The 21772-nt window shown below is 26.6% G+C and overlaps 1 protein-coding gene across 7 annotated transcripts in view; it reads left to right on the top strand.

Moving 5' to 3' along the window:
* Positions 1 to 1132: 1132 nt before the first annotated feature.
* The window catches only part of LOC126900193 (SET domain-containing protein SmydA-8-like), a 27822-nt gene continuing 7182 nt past the window's right edge, over positions 1133 to 21772 (top strand). The window contains exons 1-7 of one of the 7 annotated variants that reach the window (XM_050675707.1): positions 1133 to 1256; positions 1445 to 1711; positions 1784 to 2355; positions 2409 to 2782; positions 2856 to 2962; positions 6408 to 6545; positions 18193 to 18231. In XM_050675707.1, the coding sequence (XP_050531664.1) occupies positions 1236 to 1256; positions 1445 to 1711; positions 1784 to 2355; positions 2409 to 2782; positions 2856 to 2962; positions 6408 to 6545; positions 18193 to 18216 (1503 nt within the window). In that variant the 5' untranslated portion in view covers positions 1133 to 1235 and the 3' untranslated portion in view covers positions 18217 to 18231. Of the gene's footprint in view, positions 1257 to 1444; positions 1712 to 1783; positions 2356 to 2408; positions 2783 to 2855; positions 2963 to 6407; positions 8253 to 9254; positions 9823 to 12323; positions 12363 to 17230; positions 17258 to 17913; positions 17983 to 18192; positions 18232 to 21772 lie in introns of those variants that run through there. The other 6 variants (XM_050675705.1, XM_050675710.1, XM_050675708.1 and 3 more) reach the window with 6 other exon arrangements.

Below are 21772 nucleotides of genomic sequence, written 5' to 3'. Positions count from 1 at the left end.
AGTTTTGTGTAGGTAACAAAAGAAACAGTTATTAAATAAATACTAGCCTTTAAATCGCTAATAATAATAATCTTAAAACTCTCTAGATTCAGTCTAAATATGTAACCGTTGCTGAAGGCGTTAGTTTTCAAGAACCCTTTACGATATTTAAGTTTTTTTAATACTTAAGAGAACGATAATTAATTAATTATAATTAAATATTAAAAAAACAAGTATTTCACTTATTTTTATTATTTTGTTAACAATCGAATTTATAAAAGATTAAATGAAATATTTTTTCATAAATTAGATGATAAATATTAACAGGTGGGCACTGTTATAGTAGGGCCATCTAATAGGGGGGCAGGGTGTGTGATCTCATCCCCTGACTTTCATAATCACGAAAATGCAGCGTAATGCCAAAAGATTAACTCGATACTGGTAATCTCGTCGTAATTGTATGTTATATTTTGTTGATAATATTCTTATCTTATATAAATTACCAATGATAACACGCTTTCCATTCTTTAGTGCTTAAAATTAAAGCGCCTCCACCGGTATTTTGGGATTCGACTTGAAGGAAACGCTAGACTGTAATCTAATTAAAAAGGAGGACTCCATTCACCCTCACTTTAGCCACTGGCAGTAACTCACTTTTTCTCACCTTCCAAGAAATTAAAAATAAAATACAAGATTACATCCTATATGTATATAAATTTTCTAAATAGTTTAATTCCAATGCGAGCTAAATTCTTCATATTTTTATGAAAGTTATTAAAAGAAGAGTAATACCTTAAATTCAAATACTTTATATTCTAAAAATCGAACATTTTGAGTTACTGCCTTATTTCTTGCGTATATGGTATATGTTTTATGTTACTATCTAAATTATGAACAAATTGGGTCATACGTGTCAATTAAGAGTAGCTGCCCCAGTTGTATTTGATACAACAATATTAGATATCAACAATCTTGGTGTTAATTCTATCCAAATCATATAAACAATTTTTGTTAATCAGTCCATGCTATTGTCACTAATACGAAAAATTTGGTATAATCGTAAAGTGGTTCACTAAAAATATCGTGCTGTTTAAAAGATCTGAGATGACCTGCCACTGTGTTATAGCTATTTTTGAATTACAGTCTCCCACCAATGTAATTGTTGAACTAACTTTATTTATAGATTCCACTAGAAAGAGTAAAGTTATTAGACTGTTTTAGTTACGAAATTATTTCACATCAACGTGAATGAGAAAATGGTGAAGCAAATAATAAAAGTAATATTAATTTTATTTAACATTTATAAAACTATTTATTGTTAATTAACACACTATCTTTGTTAATAAGTATTCACTAGTAATTAAAAAAAATACAATTTTCATTTTATTATAATTACATTTAATTTCTATTGCCCAAATTAATAAAAAAAATTGCTTATGTTTTAAAATTAATATTATGATTTTAGATTTGTGAAAAACCTGGATTAGGCAGGCACGTTGTAGCTAATTTAGATTTAACTGAAGGGCAAATAGTGCTAATTGAACAACCACTAATTAGAGGGCCCGCACAAATTACTAGTCCTGTTTGTTTGGGTTGTTTAAAATCCCTAAATATAAATACAGCAACAGAATGTTCTAAATGTGGTTGGCCTATGTGTGAAGATCTCAAGTGCTTGGAGGATGAATGGCACAGAGCAGAATGTGATTGGACAGCCAATCAAAGGAAACTTAAAGTAAAGTATATAATTATTTGAAGTATTGTAACTAGTTGATAAATTATTTAATGCAAATTGTCATTTTTAAAGGTGAAAATTAAAAATTTTGACATACCTCATCCGAGTTATCAATCAATTATAGTCATAAGATGTTTATACCAAAAACAAAATAACCCTGAAATTTGGACTAAATTGATTTCATTGGAATCACATTGTGCTAATAGACGAGGTGGGCCTAAGTATGAGGCGGACAAAATCTGGATTGCGGATTACTTGTATAGATTTTTTAAATTGAACCCAGAAGAATATCCTATTGATGAAATACTTAAGGTTTGCGGCATTGTTCAAGTCAATGGTCACGAAGTACCATTAACAGATCCTGCATATGTTGCTATTTATGACATAGGGTCTATGTTGGAACACAGCTGTATACCAAATTGTTCTAAAACTTTTACATCTGATGGACATTTACTTATTAGAACCGCTGGTACAGCAATAAAATATAAACAAAACTTGTCTATTTGTTATACTGATCCTTTATGGGGAACACCGCAACGATTAGCTCATTTAGCAGATACTAAGTATTTTGTTTGCAAATGTTCGAGGTGCTCTGATCCCACAGAGTTGGGAACATATTATAGTGGAGTAAAATGTACATTTGAGTAAGAGATTAAAAATTATTTGTAACGCAGGTAAAGTGTATTTTTTCATTTAGAGATTGCATGGGATACGCATTACCTAATGTCACTCTATCGAGTACGGACCCATTTAACGTGACTTGGATTTGTAATTTTTGTACAACAACAGCAGATCCTGAACAAGTAGAACGTTGTTTAGCTCACATAGGTAAAGATATGGCTGCTATGAACCGTAGAGATCCAGAACATTGTCGAAAGTTTTTGGATCATTACGTGTCAGCTGGTGATTTACATCCAAATCATTATTATTTCATTGATATACGTCTTAATTTGGCTCAACTATACGGTCAAATTGAAGGTCAACCATTAGATAAATTATCTCAGGAACAATTAGTCAATAAAAGAGAGCTCTGTCTTAAAATATTAAAAATAGCCGATATTTTGTTTCCAGGTACATTTTTACTTAGTACTATGATTTTAAAAGTACATAAATAAAATTACAAATTTAATAATATTTCAATTAGCTGAAAATCGATTACGCGGCTCATTAATGTTTGAAATGCATTCTGTTATGGCTGAAGAAGCAAGACGCTCAAATCATGATACTAATTCTTTAATTGAAGCTCTTTTAGTAAGATTTTTTTTTTTAATTATACTACTAAATTTGAACCAGAAGTTAAAATTTTGAAACTAATGTTTTCAAATTGAGCCATTTTTTTTCTGAGTTATCAAAATGTAATTCTATAGTCACCAATGAAGGAATAAAACTAAACTTTTTACTAAATTTTAAATTAATAAAAATTATTATCCTTTGTGGCTGATATTAAAAAATATATATGTATTAAAAATAGAAAATAATAATAATACTTAGCTCTTGTTCAGGCAAGTTAATATTTTATGAAGTAATAAAAACTTTCATTCTATGGTTTTCATACAACATTAATATTTTTATCCATCATTTAACTCAAATACGAACAAGAAGTAGAATGAAAATTACCGTTTTAGATTTGTTAGTATTTCAGTATTTGTTATTTTTATTTAATATTTTAAATATTATATTATGAGCAAGGTGTGGCTCAGTGGATCATTCAACAGCCGCATAAACATTGATGTTTAGCTGTGCTGTTTGCGGTTTAGGTCACCCATCCAGGAATTTTAACAGTGACACTAGGATGGTCCTTATTAATGAAATTCAGAACACCTCCTCAATATATATATATATATATACAGGGTTCATCCCAAAAGTAATGAGCCTTTGTTCATTACCAGAATCACACTTTTATTTGTTATAACGCTACAAGCCATCAAAATTCTTTGAAATACTCTCCTCCCGCGTCAATACACCGCTGGAGGCGGTTTTTCCATGCCTCAAACGCTCCCCGGTAGGCATCTTCCGTAACTTGGATGTCTTCAATGGACTGCCAGTGATGTGCTTTCAGGGCTGTTTTCATTTTTGGAAATAAAAAGAAATCCGGGGGAGACAGATTGGGACTATAGAAAGACTGGTAAACCACGGTGATGTGCTTTTTGGCCAGAAATTCGTTCTCAATGAACGCGGTGTGAGAGGGCGCATTATCGTGATTGAGCCTCCAGTCTTCCCGAATCGGCCACTTCCTTTCCCTCCGCAGGCAGTGAATCCTAAGCCTCAGTCTCTCCAACACAGCCTTGTAGAACACTGCATTCACAGTCTGTCTTGGTGGGATAAACTCATGGTGCACCATGCCCTGCACCCCAAAGAAGACAATGAGCATGGTCTTGGTTTTCGACTTGCTCATGCGCGCCTTTTTGGGGTGTGGTGACGAGGACGTGTGCCACTTAGAACTTTGTCACTTCGATTCAGAGTCATACTCAAAATACCACGTTTCGTCACCAGTGATCACGTGGTCCACGAAGTTTGGATTGTCTTCACACAAGTCAAGGAATTCTTGGGATCGGAACACTCGAATCGCTTTTTGTTCGTCAGTCAATATTCGAGGTACAAGCTTGGCGCACACCTTGCGCATGGCCAATGCCTCAGTCACTATGCGATGTACTGTTGATTTTGGCAAGTTTAAGGGTTCTGACACTTGGTATACACTGAGCCGACGGTTGGTGTTCAAGCAATTGCGCACACGTTTCACATTGGCGTCTGTCCGCGAAGTTGACGGGCGCCCTGACCTTGGTTCGTCGGCGACGTCCTCTCTGCCCTCCTTGAACGCCTTATGCTACTTCTAAATTTGAGAACTGGACAGACAATTATCCGGGAAAGCCGTCAGAAGCATTGAGATTGTCTCAGTAGCGATTTTTCCCAGCCGAAAACAAAACTTGATTGCGTAACATTATTCAATCGTTTTTTTCATGACGACGCTTAGAAACTTCCTTCGATATTTTAACCAGACTTTTTTTAGAGTTGAAAATTACACAATAAGGGTTGTTTTTGGTTATTTGTATACAATGTGATATATTGCTCGCAAAAAAATAAACATAGAATGTGAATTGTAAATATAAATGTTTTTTTATAAATTAAATACTTACAACTTTTTTTGATAAATTTATTAATTTATCTAAAAAGTTACAGAATACACAAAATTAGGTCAATTTTTAAAATGAAAATACGCGAATTATTATTTATTTGAAGGAAAGTAAAGACTCTTAGTTGGTTTTATCTCTTCCTTTCTCTTTTAAAATATTATCAATTTAATTTTTTTCATGTAAACATATATGTTTAACCAACTTGCAAACTATAAAATAATCTATCTAAGAAAACACATGATCGATAATGCAATAGTACACATCAGCGTAAAATTAGGTAATAAATCATGGTGTATAATAAAAAATATTCCAATGTATTTTTTTTTACATTTTGGTTAATATATTTCATAAATAGTTAAACTTATAAAATAATTATTAACTAAATTTTTTTTAGAAAGTTAAATTATAATCGTTTTTTATATGAAATATCTGTTTGTAACTCTAAGAATTCGTCAAATATATTAATAAATAATTTGTAAATATTTCTATTTTGAAAAATCAACAAAATTTTGTGTATTCTATATTTTTTCACATAAACTAACGAATTCATAATAAATGTTATAAGTATGGAAAGGCGTGAAAAGATGGTGAGATTAACCTTCTATAATATTTCCTGATTCTGTGAATGGATATAAAATTTTAAATTACCATGAGAATTACTTCAATATCTAGCCTAACACTACAAAGTTTTTCAATAGTCTCTTTCAACTTCTACGTTATGAGATATGAGTTTTCCTGGAAATTGTTATTTTTGTTATCTTTCCCTAGCTATGGGGTAAGATGATGATATCGATTATACAATTTTGTAAATAAAACTATTATGAAAGTAATGGGTCTTCACAAATTAATAAATATTAAGTAATACTTTTAGAATATTTAAGAGACAAATTTGAAACATTTTCTTTAGCATACTAATACCGAAAGTTTTGATATACAAAAATTACACAAAAACACACTAAATATGAATTTCTAATTAAAATTAATGTGCATATACGTTTGTTAATATTTGTAAGTAACAAAATATACCGTATAAGGTTTTTATGCTTCTAAAGATGTGTTTATATGTTGATTGATTTCGAAAAAAACTAAATTTGTCATCTTACTTCTTCTCCCCTTCTTAATCTATAAAAAACATATCTACAATTTACATTTTATGTTTATTTCTGCAAGTACTATTTTCAACCCCGAATAGACACGGGTTAAAATTGTCTGATTGACCTAAAATTTAAGTTTATATACTTAAATATATATATATATTTATAGAGCGATTAATTAATGTTAAGACACTTATTTTCTAGGAAACTGTTGAAAATTATTAAATTTTGTAAAGAAAAATATTGTTTAATTGAAAAAAAACTAAAATAATATGTAGTTAAATCTTGTCAAATCATTATAAGATAAAGTCGACTCTAAACAGTTAGAATAAAGGCTAAAGAGATAACGATGATTTTAAATATTATAATATAATAGCAATTATATTTTTGACCAGTGTATTTAATCTAATTGTTAAATGAAATATTATATTAACGAAATTGGACTAATGTAATGGTTTTATTTATTATTAGAGATCAAAATACTATCTAGAACAAGCAGAAAATATGTTAAAACACGAACCCAAAGAAATGCCAGAAGGTCAAATGGCTAATCAATGTAAGAAAAACGCTATGGATTTGGAAACACTTTTAAAAAAATTACATGATTCTGTAGGTATAGCATCAATATGAATGATAAAAATATAAATTTTAATTTTAATATACTATAATTTAAATTTTTACATAAAAATTATATGAAAAAAATTTGTTAAAAATACAATTTTATGAAGTAGTATAAGTTGTTATGCTGACAAACTCAAATAAATTTTAAGTTGAAATCCATTGGTCAACATTAAGTGACGTAACGTTTTGGTAATTTAACTAATGATACAACTATTTATTAATTATAAAAAACGTAATTAATGTTAAAATATATTTATCAAATCCTTTCAAATTACTATTTTTTAAAAACCCGACAAAATGAATAGTGGTATAGTGGGACAAGTATAAAATGATAATTTATGATTTCTCCTTCTTCTTCTTTTTCCTCGCCTTAATCCCAATTACTCGTGTCGGCCACCCTTATCCTAAACTTTTACCTAACAAGATCTCCCACATCATCTACGCTAACATCAGCTATCCTCATATGGCATTCAATAGAATCCCTCCATCTCTTTTTTGGTCTTCCTCTACCCCTTCTTCCTTCAACATTCATTTCTATAACTGTTCTTACACCTTTCGATTCTTCTTTCCTCATAACATGACCAAACCATCAAAGTCTATTTTCTCTCATCTTATCCACGATTACACCCAACCCAACACGACTACACCTATACTCCCTCTTATATGCTCGTTCCTTATCCTATCTTCTCTAGTCACTCCACTCATCCATCTAAGCATTCTCATCTCTACTATTCTCATTCTCTACTATTCTCATTCTCTACTCTACTTTCTTGTCAATTGCCCAAAACTCTGAACCATACATCATAGCTGGCCTTATTACAGTCTTGTAGAATTTACCTTTTAGCCTCATTGGAATTATTTTATTGCATAAGACACCAACCAGGTGTTTCTCTCCATTTCAATCACCTGCACTTAATTCTGTGTCAATAACCCCGCATTTTACACAACTGATCCTAAATATTTAAAACTTTCCACCTCTCCATTCACGTCCTCGCCTATTGTCACTGGTCTTTTTATTTTACTTACCTTTTACCTTTTCCCAAATTTTCATACTATGACTCTTAAGTTTAATACCTCTATAATTTCCACACTCCTGTATGTCTCCTTTACCTTTAAATACTATTCCTCCATTAATTTGGTATCTTCCCTTCTAATAATATTTTATTTAAAAGTTCCTTCAACCACCTTATGCCAACACCGCCTAATATTTTCCATACTTCTACTGGCACTTCATCTGGTTCTACTGCTTTATTATTTTTCATTGATTCCACAGCCTTCCATACCTCTTTCTCACTAATTAAATCTACCAGTCCCTCATTCCACGAGATATCCTCTAATGTCTCTTTTGGGTACTCCTCATTCAATAATTTTTCAAAATACTCTTTCCACCTTTTTTTCACATCATCATCACTCGAGAGTACCTTATTATCAACACTTTTTATACACCTTATATAATGATAATCTTTAGTCCTTTTCTCTCTTACTTTTGCAAGTCTAATGATTTTTTTCTCACCTTCCTTTATTCCTAGCCTATCATACAAATCATCATACCTCATCCAATCTTCTCTCCTTTTGCTCTTCTGTCATATTTTAAATTGTTCTTTCTTACTTTCTATGACTTAAAATTATAATAATATTAATATAATATTACACAATAAGTAATTTATTAATTTATAATATACATGAAAAAATCATATTATAGTAATTAAATTTAGTATGAAATTGATGTACAATAATTTATTATTGTTGTTAATATAAACGAATCGTAAAAAAAATTTTTTATCTTTGATAATTAATTTAATCTCTGTAATGAAATTGTAATTTATCATGGATCATTGGTAATAATTAATATGGATATTTCCATCAGAGATCATTTTTTTTTTCAAAATAAAGTAGATCACATAAGCATTATTTTAAATTGTATTTAAAAATGCCTAAATTTTTAAAAAATTTCAGCTTCGATGCGAAACTAAGAAGGTGTTAATTTTACTATGATGTGTTTATTATTTTTTTTTTGTGTCTGTATATATTTTTTCTCAGCTCACACTGGACCGATTATTTTTTTAAATTAGGCTGACCTAGTTAACTTTTTATAAAAATTTTCTTTTTTAAAAACTCTTTCTAGACAGGTAAGGGGTTATATTTTTGAAAAAATATATATAATTAAATGTAATGTCTTTAACTAGATATGATTTGTGATTATTCAATGTATCATTAAAAAAAATTGAACCTATATAAAGGAAAGTAGTCCGATTTAAAAAAAAATATGTCAAATGAAAGAAGTATACATAAAGTATTTTTGAAAAAAAAATGTATTAATTTAAACTAACTATTGGTCCATACATTTTTCAAAAAGTTATAGTGAAAAAGTTCTACTTTTTGTGCAGTAGTTACTATTTTGAATCACAACCTGTGGGCAGGTAAAGGGTCAAATGTTCACAAAAATATATCACATGATAGGAAAATACTGAAGGCTTCAATATAAACAAAAATTATAGTTATTCGTTCATTTTTCAAAAAATTATGGCAGTTTTAAGAAGAAAAATGGTAGCACAGTGGAGTCGTGGCACAGTGTGAGCGTGTCATAATTTGAAATACATTGAATAATTGTTTTGAAATACATTGAGGCTAAATAGTTTTATACCATAAGCTTTAAAACCATTAATTGTATTTTGTGTGTTGGCCACTTTTATATAGGCTTCCCCAAATAATGATGCAATTTTGATGTCAGAAGTAACTTGGTCATAATTATTTACTATGAAACGTTCATAGGCTTGACTATAAAAAGTTTTTATAGGGCCAAAAATTGAAATATCCAATGGTTGAAGGCCTTGAGTGGTATGAGATGGAAACCTTAACATAATAATCAAATAATTTCTACAGTAAGTTATTGCTTTTAATGAATAGTGCGATTCATGTTTAACAAGAATCAATAGGATTTCATTTTCTTTGCTAGGTTTTGCAAAGTTAACACTCTTCTAATTAACGTGGCTTCTGATTTCCTAAAACCAGAAAACCTAAAACTTAATTTAGTTTTTTTTCATGAAATTAGTTAATCTATCTTCTCCTGCTATTTCGGTATTATTATTAAAATTATGAAGAATGCTTTTTTTTTTCTGCAAAATCATACATAGTTTTTGATTATGTATTTTAGTTAAGCCACATGCTAGGCGATCTATTTAGACGACATAATATCTTTAATTGATTGACAGAAAATATATTTTGGAAACTTACAACGTGAATAGTTAGTCCATATAAATTAATTATAATAAATTAACTATACAATAAACATAATTAAAAGTTAACTGTTAAATAGTGGTATTGTTATAATGTGAATTAAATATTTATAGTTGATAAATACTTATAAGCATTAATATCCAATTAATATTTTTACTATTTCCTAACTATATAGTTTTAGTGTTAATGAGTAAAATAATAATTAATTCTTGTAGATTTGTTTTTTTTTTCAAATATCGTCTTAAAGTGGCCCCTGGTATTTTAAAATTCACTGCAATTTCTTTACAATAGTTTTTTTAATTAAATAATTCTTTATGGTCCTTTGCATATCATCTCGAGGCTCTAGTTGTTGTTTTTACATAGTTTTTGACTGTACTGGGGATATTATGTATTGATACACCTATGAATATTATAAAAATATAAGATTGTATAAAGAATATATTAAGTATATCCAATGAAATATTTTTTGGGGCAAGAGACACAATTATTCATCTTATCCCATATTGATTTTAAAGGAAACTCCTTATAATTGTTTAAATAATAACAATTAAAAGGAAGAGCAACGCCGTCCTTATAATATACTTATTGGATTGACATTAAAAACTCTAAAATATTTATAACTAAAACTTAGAGCTTATTAATATATATATATATATATTTAAGAGAAGGCTATTTGGGATAAATATTTCCATTTATACCGTTTGCCCTAAAATCAAGCATAATAATTGAACAAATAAATTAGTGCAAAAATTATAACGTATTATAAATCATAATACGAAAAACAATGAATTTTTATATTAAAATAACATATTTTTTAACTTTGGGTGTTGTTTACATATAAAAGAAAAGTCAATGGGACAATATTTTGTTTAACATATAGTTTTTATATAAGTTTTAATTTAACATATGTTTAAAGCTCGGATTGTTTCCGGAACATTTTTAAAAGTTAAGTTTACCTATCATAACCGGTAAATGAACAAAAAAATTCTACTTTAAAGCAGAAAAATCAACTGGAGTTAATTACGAAAATACCTCACCACTATCTCAAATTTTATCCCTTATCACATAATTACTTACATTTTGTGATGACTTTGAACTACAATAAAAATAAATCAAAGGTTATAAATTCTAAAATTTGTATATATTTCAATACCTTTACACTATGTTTATCAAACAATTATTTAAATTAAATTATTTTACTAAAATGTATAATGGACATTTTGTACAATTATCACGAATTTAATTTACTTTACCCTATAGTAACTCTATATCTACTATACCCATAAAATCAATTATGAGTAATTGTGGAGTATTTAACTCATATGAAGTTAAAATTATGTCTTTAAAAATCATAAAATGTAATTATTCTTTTCATATATTTAATTTTTATATAATGATCTTTGGAAGTATGAGTTAGATTTCCTAACCTTAGTCTGTTACACTGGTCAATAATATTGTACCTTATTTTGAAACATTAATGAAACTATATGATTTTAAACCATTTTTTGTGCTGATTTCAAATATTTACAATTAGAATTTTCCTATCACGTATAGTTTTTGAGATGTTTTCTAATTTGTTAATACAATAAAAAGGAGCATTTCCAAAAAAACTAAAACTACAAAAAAATTCTTTTTGCAGAGATTCAAACAAATTCGTCCCCATGGGCTCCTTTCTCATCATAAGCTTGCTTAATGAGAGGGATAAATAGCTCATTATCAATATATTTTATAAATATATATTATGTTATAGATTTGAATTGAGTTAAATGAATTATGACTATTATTTTTTTTAATTTTAAAAATGGATTTGATGGTGATATTACACAAAATAAAGCTTAACACGACTAGAATAAATGTCGAATTAGATTATAATACAAAAGTACACAAACATTTATTTACTATTACGTTGAAAAGAAGAATGTGATTATATAATCTGTAAATATACAAATAAATATGACATAAGAATAAGAACATGCATACACTACTATATTTTCGTAATAAATATTAGTGTTTAATTAAAAATTAAGCTGCTTTGACATAACTTTTACAATACGTAAAAATATTATCTATATCATATTTTTTATGACTAATTTTGAGATATTTGGTCAAATATATATATGAATTTGTTTATTTTGCTCATGGCTTAAGCAAAAATATACTTGTTTCAAACTAAAAAACTGTCGTGTCTTTTATTTAAATGAAAACTAATAAATTAATGGATTAATAATTAAACTATTGTTTCATAAGAAACATGGGTTTGCATATTTTGATAAGTTTAATTTAATTCTTTGGTAGTTTATGTAGATTTTTATGAAAACGTGAACCCTTTATAAAAATGTTCGGTTTATACGAATTATTTCAGTTTCTCATCACAAAAAAAAAAACTTGAATCTGAAAAAATATTATTAAATCTTTTATTTAAAGGCTGTAATTTTTTATTTGTGAATTAATTTTAAAAATTATATATATTTGCTGGTTCATTTTTTGTAAAATCATTATAAAACTCATATTTAATTTTTTTTTAAATAGGCTCAACTTTATCAATTTGATTGAAAGTATGTAAATAAAACAAAATCACAATATCAAATTTCAAGAGTAATTTGAAAAAAAAGAGATTAATTATAGTTATTAATTATCCTTTCTGATTTACCTATTCAATTTAATTGAAAATTGCATTTTATTTTAACATAATCAGAAATCAATTATAATAATTAAATTAAATTATAACATAACTTTTTTTTATAATAAAAAAAGTAAAAACAGCGACAGCTGAGATTGAACGTTCACGAATACAAAAACAAATAAAAATATAAAATATATATACTATTATGATGCTTATTATTAGATAGTTAGTCCGTACCTTATTATCACTTAGCCTGTAGTGCTATTATTCCATATATTTTTTGATTTCATCTTAGTATTTCTTATGACAATTATTATTACAATATGACAATGTCTTATTACAAAAAAAAAAAGTGAGAACATTTTCATAGAAATTTTTTTACTGCGTATCATTAGCAATAATTATCCCATTTATGAAAAAAGATACTAAAATTTGACAACTATATTTATTAAATTTTATACATTTTTTCTTTCTAAAAAAGTCCTAAATATTTTTACTAAAAAAAAAAGAATTTGTAAATGAAATTACAATACTTATGCTATATAGTAATATTTTATGCTTAGACAATAATAACTCTAGACTCAAAACATTAAAAGGGCATAATTCAGTTTTTAATTTTTTTTTTTTAGAACACACAAAAATAGCAATATAAGAAAAAATTTAATTAAATATTAGTTACTATTAAATACTAATGACTCTAAAGGTTATTAAATTAATAGTGATATTCATTATTAAATATAGTTTAGATTTTCTGTAAAAATATATTCTTTATTAGACCTAATAAATGAGCTTTTGTTTCATTAACAAAGAATATAAAATGTATCAGGTCAAAAAAATAAATATTGCTTTAATTTAGTAACCTAGTATATATAATCTTATTACTAGGTTTTTAAGGGAATATTTGTTGGTTGTGGTGACAGTATGTATTTATTTTTGATAATGGTAAAATTGTTCTCGTAATAAGTATCCACATCTTTTTAGTAATTTTTTACTTTTTGAATTAAATATATTACCAATTTTAAATAATATTAGCCAAAAGTGATCAATTATTATTATATAAATAAAATAAACACCCCAAATAGTTTTGGCCGACCCCAAGTAGTTGGGATTATGGGGAGGAAAAAGAAGAAATAAAATGAACATCATTTTTCAGTGTTACATTAAACTATCCTCAATTTTTGATAAGACTGTTTATCATATCAATTGATACATTTTGGTGAGTTAAGCTTGTATTGCTATCAGTCCCTCAATTATGAATTTTTTTCGAATATTCATAATAAATTAGCACAAAAAGCTCATTTTTTATAAAAAATTGAATTTGTATTGTTTAATTAATAATTAATTAATTGTTGGCACAATTATTGTGAAATCGTACTATTAATATAAATATGTAATTTTAAATATTTTAATCGATAAACAAACTAATAGTACATTAGTTAAAACTAAATTAAATATTATTTCAAACATTGTTAATAAAATTTTTTTTTTATATATGTGAAAAATTTTAAAAATAATTAAACTTTGGAACATTTAAATATCGATTAAAAATGAGACACGCTTTTGTACAATAACATATTTTTTAGACTAAGCATATATTATGTTTATTAATATATATATATATAATATGGTTGTTGATGTCGAATCATTAAATATACAGTTTTGTATAATTAGACAATTTATTGTTAATAAATAAATATAATATAAACTAATAGAACTAATGTCAAATAAAACAATGTAAATATTTACAATTTTAGTTATCTTCTAATAATTGATAGATACGACAAATTAATTAATACAGAGTGATTATTTTACTATTAGCCACTTATTTTATCAAATAATAAATATAATATTGATAATTTATTTTTTTTGGTTACATAATATTCTCAAATTATCAATCATAAAGTATTTATTATATTAATCCTTTTACAAAAGGATGTTTATTTTATTGATTCGAATTAAAACTTAAATAGATAAAGATCCAATTAAGAAAATGCTGGCCGATGTAAAATGTTTGGAACAATAGTATTCATTAGTTATTAACAATTTAATGTAATAATTGGAGGTGAAGCACGGGTGCTCTATTTTTATCACTAGCCATTTATCAAAGTCTCTCCTCCTCCCGCTTAAGTATAAAAATCTGAAAAATTGTTATCGATCAATCATTTTCTTAATTAGATCAGTATCTATTAAATAAACAAGTTAATTATGTATGTTGCTACTTGAAAAATATAAAGTTGACCACTCTATAACTTAAACAAAATCAACATAAAAAATACTTCATGATTGATAAATTAGAAAAACCTGTATCTAAAAGAAAAAAATTATTAATTTATTTTTCACATAATTTAATTGTTTTATAATAAAAGAATCGCCCTGTATATGTGTTTATTAATAATAAGTTATTACTAATATTAATGTTTACTACATACATCTGATAAATGCACTACTATTCTAATAATTATTTAATCGAAACAATTTTTCATAAACCTTAAAGGAGCAAGTTCAAATTTAATTGTATTAATTAAAATTTCAATGTGTAGATAATTTAAATTAATCCCATTTGCTAAATAGAAGACGTAATAGAAAAACAGAGTCCGTTATTTTATTGGTATTCATCTTTCAGTATAATTATAAACATTGTATTTAACTATAAAAAATTAAAAGAAGGTTATGTACTGAATTATCTATAATGCATTATAAACAAATTATAATCAACTTTTAAGATTTATGATAATTCAAAAAGAATAACTGTATAATATATTATATAAAGTTTATAACAAATTTAATAATAATAATTTTAATAGTAAAATATTAATAGTTAATTTTTTTTTTTTATTAAAATAATAATATTTCTAAATCAATTTCACATTTAATTTTCAATAAATTGGAATCAAATTGTAATATTTTTCTGCACACTTAATTAAATTATTGCCACCGCTAGACGATTCGATCATAGCTTTCATTAGACCCTCCGTATCTATTGTTCGTAGATCAGTTACCCAGCGTAATGCGACCCAAACCCTTATTTGTACAGTGATGCATCCATGGTCATAATTACCATATTCATCACACTGAAAATATTAAGGTATAGTATAATAGTATTATAACGTTTTATTTACTACGAATATTATGTTTGTTTGAATAGAATACCTGTAAAACACAATAATAACCTAAATTATATATAATAAAAACAAATAAGTTTTATTTAAAATAGTATTCGTAGTATGTAAAAGATTAATTATGTAATAAATTATAAATTATGTAATGTAAAAGTAACTTTAATTTGTACTCCATGAATATTATAGCAATACTACTCTGCGCTATTGAAAAATCATCAAATTTGTTTTATTGCATTACTCCAAAGAAAGAGTGGCGTATTCAGAGACCAAATAGGAAAATGGCACCTGGCAACACATTCCAAGAGCAGTATTTTTAGAAATTAAAATCTGATAAACCTGAAACTTTTAAAGGCATAAAAATATAAATAAATTGACCCAGGGTACCAAAACTTTAATTTATCTCTGAAAAAAATTAATTCCGTAGCCATAATTTAATGGTTGAGGCCAGTTTTCAAAATATACTAGAATATTGGAAATATATTTTAACCATGTGTTAAAAAATTTAACATTAATATTTGATGTATAAAACAATTAAAAGATAAAGAAAAATGAAATCAAGATAAAGAACCACTCTACAGAAAACCACCTTAGGGACATAACTCCTATTTCTTTAATTATACCCTGTTATAAGAGAATTAAAAAAATCGTTTTTTAAATGGATATGTGGACAAGAACTTTATAATTACTATTAATAGTAATTATATGAGAGTTCAAAATCTTGTTAAAATCACTATATTTTTGTATAAACATCGAAATCAATCACTTCATTAAATATCGTAGTATTCATTTTTATGTAACTCTTTGTGATTAAATAACGCAAACCGTCATAAGATCAATACTTTTTTAGCTTTGCATCGAAATTAAAAAAAACAAACAAAAAGATGTCAAAAAAATCTACCCAATTAAGTGTATTATAAAAATTTATTATAATTACAAATATTCATTGTTAAATTCAGGTGAAATCCAAATCTTTAGAAATGATTTATATAGTAACATGTTGCAAAAAAAAAAAAATTATTTAATAAAATTAATAAATTACAATGTAAAATTATTTAACTTTGTAGTTGAAACCATTTATCATATTAAGGCTAATTTGCCAATATATATTTAAAAAATAGTAAAAATGATAAATTTAATTGTCTGTATGGAGAAAGTTTGCTAAGTAACATTTTAATTAAGGGGAAAAGTTTTCAATTATTAAAAGTAATATCTTCAACTAGATATGAGTCGTTGAAAAAAATTGATCAAGTGAAAGAAAAGATACATTAATAAAAGATATTAATATGAATAAGAAATTCTTTCTCGAGAGGGGAGGCTACAATGATGGGGACCTTAGTGTTTATTGAATTTATATGAATTTAGTCTAAATGAAATAAAAATCAAACAAATTTTCAATTTTTTTTTTCTTTACTCAAATAGAATTAAGAAAAAAGTAAAAAAAATTAATTCCGATGATTGGATTTTTGCCTTTGAACCTGGAACAGAGAGTGAAAAATATAAGTGTTGCTAACATGGCAACTATATATTACATTTATGGGTTAATAAAAAAGTCAATTTAAGCAATTTCAAAATTAAAGAACCTAAATAATCAATCCTATATGATAAAAAAAATATTTTAAACATAGTTTAATATTTAATATATCCAAACCGAGTATAAGATGTCTAATACTCTCTACGTATGATATGAATTACAGCTAGAAGTATAAAAAATAGACAAAATTATGAATTTATAAAAATTATAAATAATTGATTTAAAAGTTAGCCAAAGATTATGGGATCAGTGGACAAAGTAGTAGGTATTTTCATAGTTAAAATTAAAAAGTCATAAAAGTTAACTCTCAATTATTAAACACAAAGATACAATTTTATTTCGAAGAGTCTACTAAAAATGATGTTTTCTTAACTCAATATTGTCAAGTTCAGCTCTTAAAAATTATTGATACAAATATTAACTTTCTAAATTACATTATATTTCTGTTGTGTTTAGGTTATCTATTAAACTGGCTATAGATGAATAAATAAATATAAATATATATATTTCTTTTATTATTTTTAGTAAAACATTTCTTATGTTTAAATTTAAAAACACATCAAAAGCAAAAACGTTACAAGTTATAAATAGTAAATTACACGCAACCTTTGTATTTTGATGTAAATACTTTTTACATTACAACACATTATATAATGTACTAAATTAATAAGCTTAATTTTTTTTTTTAATAAAAATGTTATCATAAAATTCAATCATTATATTGAGTCATTATAAAATAATAATGACTCAATAAAAACACTTATTAAAAAGTAGAATGAATATGTTCTATAAATAGTTTTTAATGTGTAAACTTATCATAACCGACCGATTATTTATTAAATACAGCTTACACTATTATGCGGAATACTAATAACACAATTTGCATGTATGAAAATATAACATTTGACTAAAATCATGATTCAACCTGCAAACAAAGTAGGTAGGTCAAGTCTATCTAGAGGTAGATATTTAAAGTTTTTGTAGTATAATGTAATGATCCATAAATAATTTTTTTGCTGAAGTTTGAAATAATTAGCAAAGTTTATATACAAATAAAGTTTTATTTGCATATTGTTTTAATTATCATGAAATATATGCAGTCTTATTTTATCTGTTTTAAATTAGATTATTTGCTATGACAGGAAGTAAAATCATTGGGTATCACGTTTCCTTCTCCTTAAAAACAAAGGTAATTCATGTTATTATTTATACCTATAAAAATTTTAACGAACATAGCTATTTTAAAATTTTTTTATGAATCTAGACATAGAGATAATAATCCTCTGTGTTCTTTTTTAACTTCAATCCGAAGCTGAGAAGGTATTAATTTTACCACGGTGTGTTTATTTATTTTTTTTTTTTGTGTCAGTCACTATTTATTCTCAGCTTTCACTGGACCGATTTTTCTCAATGATACATCAAAAGATCAGAAATCGTATTTAGTTGAAGACATTGCCCTTAGAAATTGAACATTTTTCCTTCGTTCCCCGTAAATGATGGTAATGTCCAAAAAATTAGAATTTTTTTAATCGGTAAATTGAAGGGCTTGCAGCAACAACCAGATAAATCCACTTTTTTACGGAAATATATAAAGGAAATTATTCTTGAAATTCAGACGCAACAACTAGTTAAATCCGATCAATAGTGATGAAGTTATTAATGAAATGAACTTGTTTTGTAATTTGCTGCAAAAACCAGATGAATCCAGATTTATCTGACGTTTTTAGAAACTTAAGTTTTTATTTAGTATTTATACATAATCATAGCATTCAAAATCCAAATACATTTAAGAATAAAATTGACTTCATTTGAGTACTAATAAAAAATAAAGTGTTTTTTAGTGCAACAACCAGATAAATCCATGCTCCCTTCAACTTTGACTAACAATATTTCAATATTAATTTTTTTTTTTTCAAATCTAACTTCAAATAGTATGTAAAAATGAGTGTAGAATTAAAATATATTTTGTTGACACTATTTTAGTATAAATAATAGTTTTTAAACAAAATTTACATTGTGCTGAAAACTTTCAAAAAGTGGATTTATCTGGTTGTTGCAGCAAGCCCTTCAATTTCGATATTTTTTTAACACGCTTATATTAGTTTCACTTGGATGTTGTGTGTTGTGTGTTAGTTGTGGGTTTGTTTGTAAATCTCCACCAGCTTCGTGTTATTACACTCCCGTACCCCGTCGTCAATAGCCTTGAGACTAGACGTCGTAACGCATTCGTAAGTTAAATCTTTTTTTAACACGCTTATATTAGTTACACATGTATTTTTGTTTGTAACTCTCCACGCGCCACGTATTATTCCTGCGTATCCCGTCGTCTATGGACTTGATACAAGATTATCGTAACGTATTCACCCCACCCTGCTCACCAATCGCAGATAACAATATATTCCTATAAAAATTTATTTTTAGTTATCGTACCCGTACACGCGTGCTTGTCATCAATATTATACAGAGTGTTCAGTAAGTCAGGAAACGGGTATCTATTGTTCTCATTGTCTATAACAATTATCTATTGTCTGTAACAATGAGAACAATAGAAACCCGTTTCCTGACTTACTGAACACTCTGTATATATAATCCTAAAGCCGCCGCATATGCCTCGCGTACAACGTTGACCCGCGCCTCGTCGGACCACAAAACACGGCTATACCTTGTGCATGATATGTTTACGTACTTAAGACGCTTTACATGTATATATATTGTAATTACTATTAAAAATATATATTAACACGCTTTATTCTCATTAAGAGATATAGAGTGTATTCATTCCGATTACAAAGGATGAATCCAGTATCGTCATTTTTCGTCACTACCTCCATGTTCCGGGAGTGAGTAATTTACGCGCCTGCTGCTTTCCTTGGACATGGTAGCCGTTTCTCAGACTCCCTCCCCGAAATCGAACCCTGATTTCCTTTTACCCATTACAACCATGATATTGATAGTAACTACTATAATAACATGAAACTAAAAAGTGAAAAATAAATATAGTTTAAAAAAACTAAAAACACACGCTTTTATAGCACATCGAACTAAAAAGTTAAAAATAATTTTTAAAATAAGCTTAAAACAATAATGAACGAAAAGTACTAGTATTATTGTGATAAAAGCGTGGGTGCTTTGTGCCATATTTTTCGTATATTAAGCGCCCGACGCTTTTATTACAATAATACCAGTATTTTTCGTTCATTATTGTTTTAAGCTTATTTTAAAAATTATTTTTAACTTTTTAGTTAGTTCGATGTGCTTTAAAAGTGTGTTTGGTTTAGTTTTTAAACTATATTTATTGTTATTAAATTGCATATTGTAAATTTTTTTTTGTTGTATATTTTAAAATTTACATGAATCTACTTACATAAATTAAATATAAATTTATACTTATTTTGATTATTTTGCTTACTCAAAGAAAATACTGTGCTGCTCCACATTGCGCTATCGCTTTTTACTATTTTTTTGTTATTTATTTTAACTAACTTTTTTTGATAATCTGACCTTTTCCCTGTATAAAAGAGAGGATTGAAAATACCAACATTTGCATGAAAAATTGAATTTTTCAAATTAACTTTTGAATATGTTTTAAAATATTAATCTATATATTTATTATTTTTTAATCGCTTTTTAAGCCTGTAATGGGCTTCTCTCAAAGAAGGTTTCTTAACAATGTATACTCGGGAATGGGTAGTTAGTTCAACGTCAGAGAGAGGAATGACAACTCCAACTCCCAAATTAATCTATTGTTCGGAAAATATAACACCTGTAACAAAATGCCGAACCCGAGATAGTGTGAATTGTCGCGACTGACTTGGCTTCATTAACATATTACTATCTAACATGAATAAAAGTTTATATAATATACCTACGTCATATTGATAAATAATCGGCTGTTGGTATTTCATTCTTAAAGTAAACGGTGTCAAAACTTAATAAACCTAGCACAGTGGGGACGTAGCATAGTTGGGTCCAGTATAGATTTAATCTGACAGTGATTAAAATCACTATCATAAGAAACGCTTCGATGCAAATCAGTAGATAGTGTTTAATTCTAAGAAATTGGTGGATAATTACAAAAGCTGCATGATCTGCTAGTTCCTTATTAATACCCTGATTAAGATAAAGTATGTCGAATGAAAAAGGGATTATTAAAAAATATTATTTCTCATAAAAAAATTGTGTTGATTCGTACACTTTTCAATGAGTTATAGCATTATAAAGTTAAAAATGTAACCAACCCAACCCAACATCAACTCCTATTTCCTTAATTATATCCAGATTAGTAATTATTTTAATTATATATTATATAATTTTTATAATTAATTATTTTCAAATTATTATTGATATTTAATATGTTAAAAGTAATCATTTTGAACCTACTTCATTTTGTCCTTTAAAGTGAAAGTTTTAATAAGAAAAAAATGAATTTATTACCATAAATTTTAACTCAACTTGCAAGTTTGAAATAGATATTATTAAATAGAAAAAAATGAAATTGGTAGATTATTTCAAAAACAACAATAACACTTATTCCCTTAATTTTACCCCGATTTATAACTATAATATATGAATACATAATAATTACAGTAATTAAATTGAGTATGAAAGTGGTATTCAATAATATAATATTGTAATTTTTACGGAGATATTATAAAAATAAAAAGGAGTTGTATATTCATATACTTTTAATGCGTATACAAATTTA

Source organism: Daktulosphaira vitifoliae, unplaced genomic scaffold (assembly GCF_025091365.1).
Source record: "Daktulosphaira vitifoliae isolate Bord-2020 unplaced genomic scaffold, ASM2509136v1 Scaffold_3, whole genome shotgun sequence".
NCBI lineage: Eukaryota > Metazoa > Arthropoda > Insecta > Hemiptera > Phylloxeridae > Daktulosphaira > Daktulosphaira vitifoliae.
The sequence above is the reverse complement of the archived record's forward strand: the minus strand, read 5'-3'. Positions and strand labels throughout refer to the sequence as shown.